Here is a 14780-nt window from a genome sequence, read left to right on the forward strand (position 1 = left end):
ATCCTCCTCAACCTCTTGTTTACAGTAGGCTGGATAATTGAAACAGGCTTGGAGCCATAGACATAATATAAGAGTAGACGCGTCATTGGGCGGGTTCTGCCTATGCTGCGATGCGTCAGAGCGTCCGCCATCTTAAATGTGGCAAATCGGCAGTTACTCAGTCACTTAAACAGTATCAGAGGGACTTTAATCTCTGAATATACTTTGTATTCGTAGTATTTTTGTTTTCGTAATATTACAAGTTTATTTCCGTATCCCTTTAGCTTCATTCTCCTGAATTTATTCTCCTAAAGAATAAAAATAATTAAAATAATCTAACCTGGCCCTATTACTCCAGGAGTGAAATAATTCTGCAAACTGTGATTATTCTGGAAATGTTTCCCCTTAATTCTCATAATATGATGTTTTTATCATAACATTATCACTTTTGTGTTTGTTAGTTTATTTTTACTTTAGGACTTTTTTCCCCTCATATTATTAATTTTACCTCTTTAATACTCACCCAAAAAGTCTGTTCCTAAAGGTTCTCCTGTGACACGGGTTTATGAAATAATGAAGACCACAATGTTTAGATTTAACAAATTTATCCTTACATTCATAACACATAAACACACACACACACACACACATATATATATATATATATATATATATATATATATATATATATATAATATATATATATTATTATATGCGTGTGTGTGTGTATTTATTGCAGCACAGGAATGAGGCATCTTTTCTGATTCACGTTCACAATAACAGAACTCGACTTTTTTCTGCCACATACAATATGGCGGTGACGTTGACGTGCGAACCTGCGCCCTATGACGCGTCTACGTATATGATGTCTATGCTTGGAGCAACATACCATAGATATCCATAATAATAATTTATTATGGATATCTATGCAACATAACGCCACCTACTGTACAAAGGAGAGCAGAAAGGGACATTTTCGTTACAAAAGCGAACGTGTTTTCCTGCTTTTTATTACCTTCCCTGCTCTTCGTCTGTTCCTAGCAGAGGCGGATTTAGTCATATTAGGGCCAAGTCAGGGCGAAACACACATGGGCCTAACCAAAAAAGTAAAAAACAACTAGACTTTTTTTCGAAGTTGGAAGACGTTTCGCTTCCTATCCAGAAAGCTTTCTCAATGCAAAATGTCTGGAGTAGTCTGGAGCTCCAAGCTTTATGGTACTGCCCAACAAAGGCCTTGTAATGGCTTAGATAACATGCAAATTGAACTGAAACAGGCACAACCCCTTAGTCGTTAAGGGCATTAACGACTCCCCATTATATATATATATATATTTTTTTTTATATATTTTTTTGTAATGTATTTATTTATTTTTTACTTTTTTGGAATGACGATGACTTGGATGACTGAGAATCTTCACCAACACGGGCCTAACTTTTTCCATTTCCAATCCTTCGCCATTCATTTTAAACATTATTTTGTCAAAGACCAACTGCTGTTCATTGACCTTTTTTAAAAGTAGCAGAAAGTACAGTCACACCTTTATTTAGCCAGACGACAGATTTCAGATCACTTTCAATCTTAAGAAGCCACAGACACAGAACGATTAAGGTATTTAATTTGATGCCCACCGGTGCTGGGGGATATTTCTGTGTGCTTGCTGCTTGACCTGTGGATTCCATTGTCTTCCTGAACTGTGATTGGCCTGTAGTTGTTTTGAGCTGCAGGTCAGCCGATCAGATGCTAGGGTTAAGTAATCTGTAAACTATTTCAAGATGGACTGCACCTTGGGAAATATGAAATAATTAAATACTGAAGTGATTAAAGAGATTTTAGCACATAATGATTTCAAATTTAAATTCATAATTTTGACGTTGAATTATGTATTTGCATCTTTTATGCATTACTGAGATATTAATATACTTAAGGATAAGTTTCATTTATTTAAGGTATATAATACAATTATGTTTGAAGGATCCCACAAAGTGACTCTCAGAAGTGTGCACACCTCAGTTTGTTATGTGATTTTTTTTTTTTTATAAATATGAATTGTTTCAAAATGTAACAATTATCCTTTAGAATCCAGGTGAAACAGGAATAAATCTTTAAGAAGAATAACATGTGCAATAACCAGGCTTCATAATGGTATGCACCCTTAAATTAATATTTTATTAAAGAATTGTTTTTTTTTTATCATGGCATTTCTTGTTGGTCACAATGCCACATTCTTGAGTATATTTGCCAAAAATTCTCAGAATCTATCAGATTGTGATGACACCTCTTATCCACAACCCCTGTACAGATGTACAAATCTAGGTCAGGACTCTCTCTATTTTCAAAACGTCCATTTGCTTTCCATGAAGTAATCTCCTAGGTTTGGACTCAGCGTGCTGAAATACAAAACCATGTTTTATGTTCAGCTTTCTGGCAGACAACTTAAGTTTTTGGGCCAAAACGTGATGGCGTTAGACCTTCCTATTCATCCCCCTTGATGGTTGAAATGGTTCAGTACCACAAAGAAGACTGAAAGCTGTAACCAAATCCAAATGTGTTTCAGAAAAGTATGAGATCAACTGCTGGTGAAGATTCTCAGTCATCCAGGTCGTGGTCATTACAAAAAAAGTAAAAAACAAAGCAACTGGACTTGTTTTCTGTAGTTGAAGACGTTTTGCTTCCTCTCCAGGAAGCTTTCTCAAGTCTGGAGTAATGATGAGTACCAAGCTATATACCACTACCAAAACAAAGGCCTTGTCTAAGCCATTACAAGGCCTTTGCTTCCTGGAGAGGAAGCGAAACGTCTTCAACTACGGAAAACAAGTATAGTTGCTTTGTTTTTTTACTTTTTTTGGTATGAGATCAACTGTTTCCTCTAATAAATGTGTTTCACCCTTTATTCATTCAAGATCAATGGACATTATTTGTAGAAAAACCTGGCACGTGAATAGGTTTCCACACTTTTGTGAGTCACTGTATTTGTCTAACAATTCCTTTATTTGCTCACAGTTCACCATTGATTTAACTATAGCCTTAAACTGCATTGGCCAAATATCACCAGCATTTATTGTAATAGATTCAGTCCATACATATAGAAATTTTTTTTCTTCTCCGTTTAAATTATTTTTATAAGTTGAACCACTGTCACTGTATGCCGGTTATAACGCCATAAGGACCAGAGGCCCTATTTGTTGGGTGGGGCACAGCGGGGAAGCCCTCTCGCGCTGGGGGGAAATAAGGTTCCTGTCCCTTTAAGAAGCAGCGCAGGCAGGCAGCGTTGGCTTTTATTCCACAGCGGCGCACCTTCTGCTCCATCACCAGACGATGCACCCGGATAACTTCTTCTGTCTGACAGCGCTGCACTCCGGACCCGCAGCAAAGATGGCAGGCTCTAAGCAACAAGGGTGCGTATTTGATACCCGTGTCGCTGCGTGTGTTTCTACCTTTTCGTCTTATAATAAAGCAAATCGAGGATCAAACAGTGCACACCTAACTCACGAATGGAAAGTGCGATGTAGCGGCAGAGGTAGCGAGGTTCACTTTGCGCTCTTTTCCATTTTGTTATAAATAATTTATGTGACGTTTAAAACAACTCCCAGTTTCATTCGTTGGGGCTATGGCGCATCTCCTCGTCAGGGGAGGGATGTTTGCTTAGTAATTTCTCGGCGCGCTGCTACACTTCATGACAGCGCTCCCATTTCCAGACGGGAATAAAAGCGTTACGTAATTATAAAAGGAGGCATCCTGCTGTTGTCGCCATATGTTCACCGAGGCCAGGAATCAGATGATGTTCCGATGTTGATGCTGGAGGCTTGACGCTGGCGGGCGAATGATCAAACCTTAAACGCATCAAGCAAAGGCTGGGGATGGGGGAAAATACATTAAAAATTAAATTTAAAGCGTCATAATTTCACACATGAGCGATGCCTTTTAGGTGACGTGGACCGGCGAGGACCGAGGACCGTGCGTCGTGGACCGTGCGTCTGTGTTTTCAGGCTTGTGAAAGGCAAGAATAAAACTGTAAGAACTTAAAATAAATAATAATAATTGGTTATAAAATAAACAAGTAGACTACACGGAGAGACACTGTTTTGATGACAGAATGAAAACATGGTGTGTTTAAGGCACATGGCTTGTTGGTACAATACCTTGTTGTCACAGGTATGGTCAACTTCAACATCAAACCTTTATTTATACTTCACTGCAAGTTCTCAATTACAGGAAAGACCTGTTATATAAAATGAAGTAACCATGAGTGCTTTTGACCTAATTATTTTGTAGTTAATTTTCAGATTAACATTCTAAACTTTTAGACATTTGATTTTGCTGTTTAATTGCAAGGTGAAAGGCATTCTGGGACTTGACCTTTTTGGGGGTTGATCAGTCCCCTGTGAGCAGCTGACTGCCCTTGGGTGGAAAAATCGCTTAACAATGTTCAGTCTTTTACCCCTTGGAATAAGCTAACATTTTCAAGCAATGGCTAGCGTGACAAGGATTGTTTATCCACGATCTCCGCATTCACTGACAGCAAACAGCACTACATCAGTAAATGCACAGAATACAACTATGCTTCTCAAATGTAGCTGGGTTGCATGGCTGCCTTGGATAAGAGTGAATAATCACAGATTGTTCTACATAAGTTGCATAATGTAAACTGAGAAATCTAAAAATATGTTTGTTGCTGAGCACTAATTCTCTGAGGGGGGGGGGGTATAGTGATAGGGGAGCACTTCTTCCCACGACCACCAGGCTCTTCGTCCTTGGTAGCTCCATGAAGGAGTGTGCTTAAGTTATATGGAATGCAGATATTGAATGTCCACAAAGATAGGCATTAAACTGTGTGCTGTCAGCTCTTTCAGCTTTGTAGCTTTTGCACGGCTTTCAAATTAAAAGCCGATTTCAGAAGGAAAGCTACGTTTTAGGGTTTGCATGCTGAATTAACCCCAATAAAAGGGCGATTTTCATTTTAAACTATCACCATTTGTTCTGTCTTTCTAAACAGCCAGTAAAATATTACGTTTTGGGGAACAACCATAGTTTTCAAAGTTGTTAAAACAGGCTATTTGTTTGGGGAGGCTAACGTTATATTTAGGCTGAAGATTAAAAAAATAACCAGTTTATACAGTAATGATTTAAAAGTCTTGGTTTTGATCCTATATTGGAGCGTAGGGATATATTTCCTGAAAACAAAATAAGTCCTTTATTTATTTTTTATGTGTGACCAAAAGACCGCTGTCTTCCAGGTCATCTTCGTAGGCAGATGATGGATCCGGACTGAAAGCTGCACCAACCATCAACTCCGCTGACCTGTCCAACGCTGTAGCCATGGCGACTTGTTCGAGGGGCTGTGCGCCGGCCGTGCGCTTTTGTCAAAGACTGAACCGGCTCAAGACGCTCGACGGTGACATGATGGCGACTTCCCTGAAGCGCTGCCTCTCCACGCTGGACCTGACCCTGATGGGCGTGGGGGGCATGGTCGGCTCCGGGCTGTACGTCCTGACGGGAACGGTGGCCAAAGACACGGCCGGACCGGCCGTCATCATATCCTTCATTTTTGCAGGTATCGCTTCTCTACTGGCTGCCTTCTGTTATGCGGAGTTCGGAGCTCGCATCCCTAAAACGGGATCTGCGTATATGTTCACCTATGTGTCTGTGGGAGAAGTGTGGGCCTTTCTCATTGGCTGGAATGTGATTCTGGAAAACATGATCGGCGGCGCTGCCGTAGCGCGGGCCTGGAGCGGCTATCTGGACTCGATTTTTAACCACGCCATCCAGAACTTCACGGAAACACACATCATGCAGTGGAACGTGCCCTTCCTCGCCCATTACCCCGACCTCCTGGCCGCAGGAGTCCTGGTGGTCGCCTCTGTCTTCATTTCCTTCGGAGTTCAAGTGTCCTCGTACCTGAACCACATCTTCTCCACCATCAGCATGGTGGTCATTGCTTTCATCTTGGTCTTTGGCTTTGTGCTCGCCGATCCTGCCAACTGGAGCCAGGAGCACGGCGGCTTCGCGCCTTACGGGATGTCGGGGATCCTGGCGGGCTCGGCCACGTGCTTCTACGCGTTCGTGGGCTTCGATGTGATTGCCTCCTCCAGCGAGGAAGCCAAAAATCCTCAGAAGGCCGTCCCCATCGCCACCGCTGTCTCTCTTGGGCTCGCGGCGGCAGCCTACATCCTGGTGTCCTGCGTGCTCACGCTGATGGTACCCTGGCGTACCCTGGACCCCAACTCAGCCCTGGCGGACGCCTTTTTCCGCCGCGGCTACAGTTGGGCGGGAATCATCGTGGCTGTGGGTTCCATCTGTGGTGAGTTTCAGCCCTTTGGAAAAAAAGAAATGAAAGTATAGCCTTTTTTTTTTACTTTTTCTTGACTAATACTGTCATTTTTCCTCTTTTATTAGCCATGAACACTGTGCTCCTCTGCAATCTCTTCTCCCTCCCTCGGATTGTGTATGCCATGGCAGAGGACGGGTTGTTCTTCTCCGTTTTCGCCAGGGTCAACCCTGTCACCAAAGTTCCCGTCAACGCTATTCTAGTGTTTGGAATCCTCATGTCCTGCATGGCTTTGATCTTTGACCTGGAGGCCTTGGTTCAGTTCCTGTCTATCGGGACTCTCCTCGCCTACACCTTTGTGGCGGCGAGTGTTATTGTGCTGCGCTTCCAGCCTGAGAAGGCCGGCTCCAAGGACACCGCGACCACGTCGCCCAACGCCAATGCCGAGGTCTCCCCTGCTCCCTCGGAGTGCCAGACCACAGCTGAAGACAGCGAGGAGCCCAAGCAGTACGAGTCCTTCTCCGACAAACTCCAGCTGGTGGAGAGGCAGAAGACGAGAGAGCGGCGTGGGGTGGGGCTTCTCAGGGCCTACTGGGAACCCTGCCTGGACAGGCTGCTGGGGGACTGTGAACCGGGCGAAGTGGTGGCTTTCTGTGTGACCATCCTGATTGTGAGCTCAGTGTCCCTCTGTGCTGTACTGGAGTTTGGAAATGAACAGCTACAGTTCCCGGTCTGGTGCTTCACGATGCTCGTTGTGATTTTTAGCTTAGCGTATGTTATCAGCCTGGCGCTTATATGGATTCATGAGCCACAAAGAGACGCCAAAACATTCCAGGTGAGCTTTCATGGATAGTGTGTATTACATGCTGTAAGCAGTCTATTTAAGTAGGGAAACATATGTTAAAACTGTATTACCAATGAGAATGACGGAGCTTTTTTTGTTGCATAGGTACCTTTAGTTCCTCTGACTCCAGCTGCCAGCATCCTCTTCAATGTATTCCTGATGATGAAGCTAAGCCTTCTCACCTGGATTCGGTTTACAGTGTGGATTGCTATAGGTAAGACACCACCAATCATCAGAACAAGCAGATAATGTTCAGTAGGCATGGGCCGGTGAGATATCCATGCGCACAAATACAACGGTACCACAGTACTGCATTTGTTTAGATAACTATTTTAAATTATCAATTTGTTCCTGTTTCAAATAACTATTCCCAGTGCTGGAAAAAAAAAGGTAACCTGGATTATTATCTGGATTATCTCTTTATGTCCTCTTTTGATTTATTTATCTTCTAACAAATCTGTAGTACATTTTTGATGTTTCTCTTCACGAAAGGTTTCAGAAGCTTTTTCATACAGAAAAAAAGTTGATTTCTGCAGCTAAAAAGCACCAGTTTACCACATATATATATATATATATATATATATATATATATATATATATAGGTGTGCAGAATAGTACACCTTGTTGATAATCTGCTTGTTATAGAGAAACACATTCATAACAAGCGGATATTAGGTAAGGTACATTTGTTTATATAGCACTTTATAGTAACAAGATGATTCAAAGTGCTGAATATGAGCAGAAAAACATTACAGACAGCAATAAAAAACATTATTAAGATAAATAAATCCTTGACTAGACTTCTTTAATACATTAACAAACATATAGATAGACTTAATTGTTTCTATTAATAATAATAAACAAGCTAAGCATATTCTTGGGGATTTCTGATCTAAAGTAATTTTTTCCTACAAATAGAAAAACTTCTTTTGTTTCATTGTTTCACTGGAATGAGCTTCATCACTGAAAATTCAAAGCTTAATTTTTTTCTATTCATACTTTCCGCAAAGCCACAACTTACGGTCTCTGATCTGACCTTTTCAAACCACAGCTAAAATGGGAGAATTGTTTCTATTCAGGATAAAGTTTCACTGGAAGAAGCTTCATCACTAAAAAATTCTAAGAAAGCTTCAGCTTGATATTAGCAAACGGCCACAGATGTTAGCGAACAATGGCTACCCGAGCAGACAAGGTGCCTTTAGCTGTAAGATCTATGTAAACAGTGTTTCCTCGTTAGGAGGGATGAATGACGCTCATTTGGTTTCCAGACCATAGCGGTCCATGATTGTCATGACAGGACACATTTCCTAACAGGCAAATTTGTAGCATCTTTCAATCAGCCAGCTGACCAGGAGTGTGCAGCGGCAGGCGGATGAAGGGCGGGGCTACGTTACTCTGTGCTGCACGAACAAAAGTCTGGTCACTTCAGCACTTTCTCTGGCATCTATTTCAAATAACCTTAAACTACAGGAAGATTGTAGGGGAAGATTTAATCAGTTTTGAAAACTGCAACTTTGGAAAACCTTGACTGGCCCATGTCTATTTTAAGCATATTTTTAAAAGAGCAAACACATAATAATAATAATAATAATAATAATAATAATAATAATAAACACAATAATTTTGCACAAATATTGGTTACCAAATGAATTCTCTGTCAGCCCTGAGCACTCATCTTCCTCCCTCCACAAATGCTGTACTGCAGTCTCCTGTTCACACAAGCTGATGGGAATCTTATCTCCGGAAACAGTTTAAACACAGCATCATAAACCCTCCACCTTCTATCAAGCCAGCTAACCTGATTCTACTTATTGGTTACCTCACTGCCCAAACATTTTCCATGCTTAAAGAGAACAGAAAGCAGTTCCCTGTTTGACAGCGGTCCTCTGAGGATGTAGGTGGTGCTCAGACCGAGTGGAGGAAGGGGGTGGGATCCTGTGGAAAGATGATAATCTATGTTGGCTTAAAGCTCCTTCTGGTCAGTAAACCTGTCTCATACTGCCCTGTTCCCAGGTCTCCTTGTGTATTTTGGCTATGGGATCTGGCACAGCAAAGAGGGACTGAAGGAGCTGCAGCCCAAAGACATGGCCGCCCGCTATGTGGTGCTACCCAGCGGCAGCCTGGTGGAGACGGTGCAGTCCGTTCAGCCCGACGGCCAAGTGGTCACCTCAGCGCCCCAACTCAGCCCTTCCGCCGCCCCGACAGCCGCCGAGGCTTCTGGGAAGAGATAATGTGGGACCCACTCTGAGTCATCATCACCACTGCCTGGTTTTAACTGTTGTCTCCCACGCATCCTGTATTGTTACGCCTAATGTACTTTCTGTATCTCTCTCCCTGTAGTGCTGCACAGTCTGTACTCATTACTCTGCGAAGGTATTTACGGGATAGAATGGAAAGGGCCTTTTTTCTGTTTTCTTTCTTCTTTTTTTTTTTTTTTTTTTTTGTAACTGCTGTAAGAATCAGATTCACGGTAAATATATTTATCACTGCCCCGAGGAAACAGCAAGCTCTTTTCTTGCAGCCTTGCCAGTTCTGTCCAAATCCATTTTCATGCTGTGTTTTTGGTATTATTACTAAAGGACCTTTCTTTTTTCTGTTTTTGGGAGTTGGAGCTGATCATTTTTTGACAATATTTCAAAGCAACAATTTAGTTTGGATTTCAGGCATTTTTAAGCAACAACAAGCCATGGACCTCTCCTGGTGACTGCCACACTTACAAAAGAATGAAGCCCAGTGGAAATTTATGGTCTGTGCTTCTAAACTGTGCTCTTATTTTGTAAGGGTGCAGTTTTACGTCTCACATTGTTAGAGCTGAGCACAATTCACACACCCATGGCTACGAACTACAAACTAGTTTGTGTATAACTAGGAACAGCGTTTATAAAACTTAAATATTAAGTATTTTACTTTAGCTGTTTTTTTTTTGTTATTTATAACTGCATATTAGATAAGCGACATAGAAATCATTCAAGGTTTTTTGTTTTAACGTTATTTATTTAGTTTGGCACAGAATTGCATAGCTGAACCTTTATTCTCCCATTTTCCCCACATACTGCACAGATATGTTTGAATCCTTATTATTTGATTATTGTATGCAATCTTCAGACTTATCTAAGTATACAAGAATATCTTATTATTTTTATCTTGAGCTATAAATTATAATGTCTATTTATTTTTCTATAAATACTACTCATATTTTTCATGTTTATTTATTTGGAAGCGTTTCAATACATTTCTGTTTTTGACATTTTTATTCATCCCAATTCCTTCATCACATGTTTTCCCTACACTCGTGGCTTTAGTAGTCTTTATAAGTAATTTGTATTCACTTTGAAATTGCCTGAACATGTCACTTTCTTCCCTAAGTTTCTAAATCTCCTCCCATGACCCTGTTGTCTTTTCTCCCCCTGATCCCCTGCATGTGATCAGCCTTTTCCCCCCCAATGCCTTTCTAGACTGCAGCCTTTTTTTATTTCAATTTGTGCAGCACTCGTTTATCAAAAGCACAGAAAAACTGAAATCCTGTCACTATTCTATTCACATGAGCGCACGGACAAGCACAGAGTTGTTCGCGGCGATCCTCTACGCATAAATATTGCCAGGCAGGCATATTGTTAAACCTGGGATCGGCCTCGTCTCTCCGAGGCCTCCGTAATCCGTCAGATTTGCAGCAGTCACTGTCACCGGTCAGTCGCCTGACCTAGATAAGAAAAAGCCGTAGATGTGAGAGAACCCCCCCGTAACATGGAGATGGCGTTCCCTTTAGTTTGCGCCTGTGAATATCAATACGACGCCACGTGAAATACGTGATGCACCTAGATAAAAGTAAATTCTGTTGTTGCTGATTTCACTTTGCTTTTGCATGTTACAATAGATACCGATGGCCTTAAACATGTGACACATCTTATCTACAAAGCCGATTCACCTGTTTATTTATTTCCCTTATAGACGAAGAATCTTATCTAATCATCGTTCATTCAACAAAAGATCCCAAATGTAGATCGTAGAAAGCTTTTGGGCGTAAGATTTGAAAGAATTTTATACAACTTTGCACAGATTTGTCCCGTTGTTTTGTTTCATAGCTATGCTTTTGGTGTCAGGGTTGGTGACATACCATATATTTATACTGTGGTGCTTTTTTTAAGCTGATCATTATCACAACTCTGTCTCTCTGTCTCTCTGTTTTTTGTGCCAGGATGCACAAATGTCAGCGATCAGACTTTTCTTACTTCTAAATGTTATCGTTCTCTGCTTTAGCACATGAAAATCTCAGAGCCCCTACGTTGTAATGTTAGTTTGTGTAAAATGCAAAAAAGACAACAAAAAATAAATGTTTTGAAGCAGCATCACGGATCCCTGGAGTTTCATTGATAGGAATTTACGTCACGTTGCATAATCGCATGGTTTGCATCCTTAGAGTGGCTTTGCGTTCCAGGTTTGTCTGTTTCAAGTCAGGGGCAGAAAATAAGAAACAAAGTTCAGTGAATATATTTATTTACAAAATCAGCAAAAAATAAAACATGATAAAATGATGAGTTGCAGGTTAGGATCCTTGTATTAAGCTTTTATAACCATTGATGTTCTTCAAGGGTGTGTCGCAATCAGTTTTGAACATCTAGAGATTTTTAGCCGTTCTTTTTCCCCAGCTTGGATCGATTTGTCTTTAAACACCGATGTTGAACTTTTGCCACAGACTCTCAGTTAGATTCAGGTCTGGACCTTCTCGAGATCTTTCCAACACAGGAGGATGCTTTCAATGTTGGTTGCTTCACTGCTACCCCCACCATGTTTCACTGCAGGGACTATACATTTAGCATCATATTGCTGGCTTTCCACTCCCCAAAATATTACTCCCAGCTGACCACAGCACCTTTTTTCCACACATTTCCTGTGGATTGGGTAAAACTGACTTTCTTTTAATATGAGCTTTCTTCCTGACACTCTTTTAAAAAGAAGCTCAGATTTTTAGAATGCAAGACATAGTTTTAGATTGCAAGTTTGCATAGGTTTCCCCTAACAGATTTTCCGATCTGAGCTAGGAATCTCTGCAGCTCCTCCAGAGTAGTTGGGCTCTTGGCTGTTTCTCTGATCCATCTTTTCCTTGCCCAGCCTGTCAGCATAGGTGAGACGCCATGTCTGGATAGGTTTGCAGTTGCAAAATACATGTTTTATCTTGTAGATTAAAAAAATAAACACCGCTCTGTTAGATGTTGAAAGCTTTGGGATATCGTCTCAAATCCTAACCCTGATTTAAAATTCTCCACATCTCATACGGCTGTGCTCCTCGGTGTGCATGATGCTATTTATTGAAAAAAAAATATAAGAAAAATAATAAAACAATGTTTCTCTTGCCTCACACTTTACAACTATACACTATCTCGGTCTTTCACATGACATCCTAATAAAATATTATATTTATTGTGGTGATGAAATGGATCTTTGGTATTTTGTGTCCTCCGGTGCATCGAACCATTCTGCCATCATACGCTGAAGTTAGAGAACATTTTGACTTGAAATGGTTGGCATTGTGTCAACTTTAGCCATATTTTCTGTATCAGAACACTTTAGTTACCAGGTAGATCAAGGTACGGTGAGACAGCTCAGCGTAAAGAGTTAAAAGTCCTTACAAAGAAAATTAAAACCAACATCTTTCTATAACATCATCCGCTATTTGTGCAGTTGATTTCTACACAGATTGTGTGCACGGGTTAGATGAGAGGGACGGGAATGGAGGACACACATACTGAGGATCATGGAAACACATTTCCATGGAAACTAGCACTTGCCGCTCTGTTCACACACACACACACACACACACACACACACACACACACACACACACACACACACACACACACACACACACACACACACACACTGACACAGACACCGGTGTCTTACGTCTTTGTGTGACACTCAAGGTTGAGTGAGCTGCTGTGTTCTCTGAACCACGTGATTCATTCTCTCTGAAGGCCATTCTTCCTTCTTCCACACGCACACACGCAGGTTTGTTTGAGAAACCTATCATATGACCTGAAAGCTGAGACGTGTCAGCAGCCATGACTGTCCCAGCATAGAGCAAACAAAACAATATGCTTTGTATGTATCATCTCCTCAAATGCATTCAAACGTCTGAGAGCCGACTCTTTTGTATTATTATTTTGTAATGAGAAAAGAGAATTGATTTACATCGCTGGCGGGTGTCTCACAGCTGTGCTGGTTGTTGGGTTTGAAACAGAGTTTACAGGCAGACAGAGACACACAATCTGCATAGTCTTTTTAATTCCGTTTTGTGAGGAGGCTTTTAAACTGGTGCTTTTCAGCTGCAGAAATCAACTTTTGTTTTGCGTGAAAAAGCTTCTGAAACCTCTTTCGTGAAGAGCAACATCAAAAATGTACTGCAGCTTTGTTAGAAGATAAACTAACGGGAGAGAAACCTGAATTCAACATATTCTAACCTTGTGACAAGACATCCCCTTGTAGCTTTGTGTTGCTGTTTTTCAGTCATCTACGGTGAAAAGTTTCTATAAACTCGTTAAGGATATGCATGCATTTATTTCCTGTACTTTATCAGGGTGTAATGATCCAGTGACAAAAAACTCAAAAGATTGTTCGAAAAAAGAAATAGCTGCACAAGTTTGAAAGTCCTGTGGATTTTTGAGTGTCATGATTGTCAATTTAAAAGCTAATTGTTAGTCTGCCTTATCCATTTTCAAATGTCCTGTTGGAACAACTTTTGCGTTCATAATTTCAGCCATCCAGTGATGAATTTGAAAGAAAGTCGAATAATTATTTTCAACATTAACGTTGTGTCAGCCAGCAGTACAACAGTACATGAAACTGCCCCACAGCATGATGATGCCAACACCACGCTTGACAGCTGATCCAGTGTTACTGGGTTTGAAAATAAAATATGCTTGTGCTCGTAGCCAATTAACTCCATCTTTGTCATCATGTCACCATGGAATATCTTCAGAAAGCAACTGGGTGGTCTGTTTCAGCAGCTGCAAATTTCACCTAATTTCATCTGAGGGTGGCAGTATGGGTCTTCTTTCTTATCCCGGAAAAGACTTGTTCAGAAAAGGCTCAAAAAAGACTAAACTTGTATAAATACTCAATTAGTCGTTGCAGATTTTCACTGAGTTAGCTGGACTTTCCCATTGGTCTGTGCAATGGTCAACCCAATGAATACTGTCAACCTAATCTTTTTTTTACAAAGAGAAAATGGCAGCTGCACTCGATAATAACTAACTAGAATGTAATTAATTTTCTGTATGTTTATTTACTTTCTTTTCTTGACTTTGTGCCGATTTGAATTCAAAGTCCCCCCCCCCCCCCGCCCTAATTCTTGTTTTTTCATTATTGATGTTAAAGTTGTTTTTTGTTAAATCCTTCCTCCCTGACAAAAGTGCAATTCAAACATGTTATGTGAAACCCACCTACTAATATGCCATTCGTGCTTGAGAAGAGCGTACAGACTCCAACCGTAGAAAATATTCTTTCTAGTTGCATCTGCTCTGTTCTTCATACTCTCTCTACCCTCTGAGCATAGCCTCAAGCTATTACCGCTGCAGGGTAGAGCCACCGTCCACGTCTCCCTTATCTTTGCTATTTTCAAGAACCGCATATTACACAGAAGGTTTCTTTACACCGTAAAATATTTTTTCCCGTTGTCATGTAGTTGAGATGTC

General features: G+C 40.9%; 1 protein-coding gene across 1 annotated transcript; it reads left to right on the plus strand.

The window, feature by feature from the left end:
- Window positions 1-3210: 3210 nt before the first annotated feature.
- On the plus strand, window positions 3211-11435 carry slc7a4 (solute carrier family 7 member 4). Its single transcript, XM_012854749.3, has 5 exons — window positions 3211-3375; window positions 5215-6278; window positions 6374-7080; window positions 7195-7303; window positions 9103-11435. Exons 2-5 carry the CDS (start codon window positions 5297-5299, stop codon window positions 9318-9320), a joined length of 2016 nt encoding a protein of 671 aa, XP_012710203.2. The 5' UTR covers window positions 3211-3375; window positions 5215-5296; the 3' UTR covers window positions 9321-11435.
- Window positions 11436-14780: the final 3345 nt, after the last annotated feature.

Source organism: Fundulus heteroclitus, chromosome 12 (genome assembly GCF_011125445.2).
Source record: "Fundulus heteroclitus isolate FHET01 chromosome 12, MU-UCD_Fhet_4.1, whole genome shotgun sequence".
NCBI lineage: Eukaryota > Metazoa > Chordata > Actinopteri > Cyprinodontiformes > Fundulidae > Fundulus > Fundulus heteroclitus.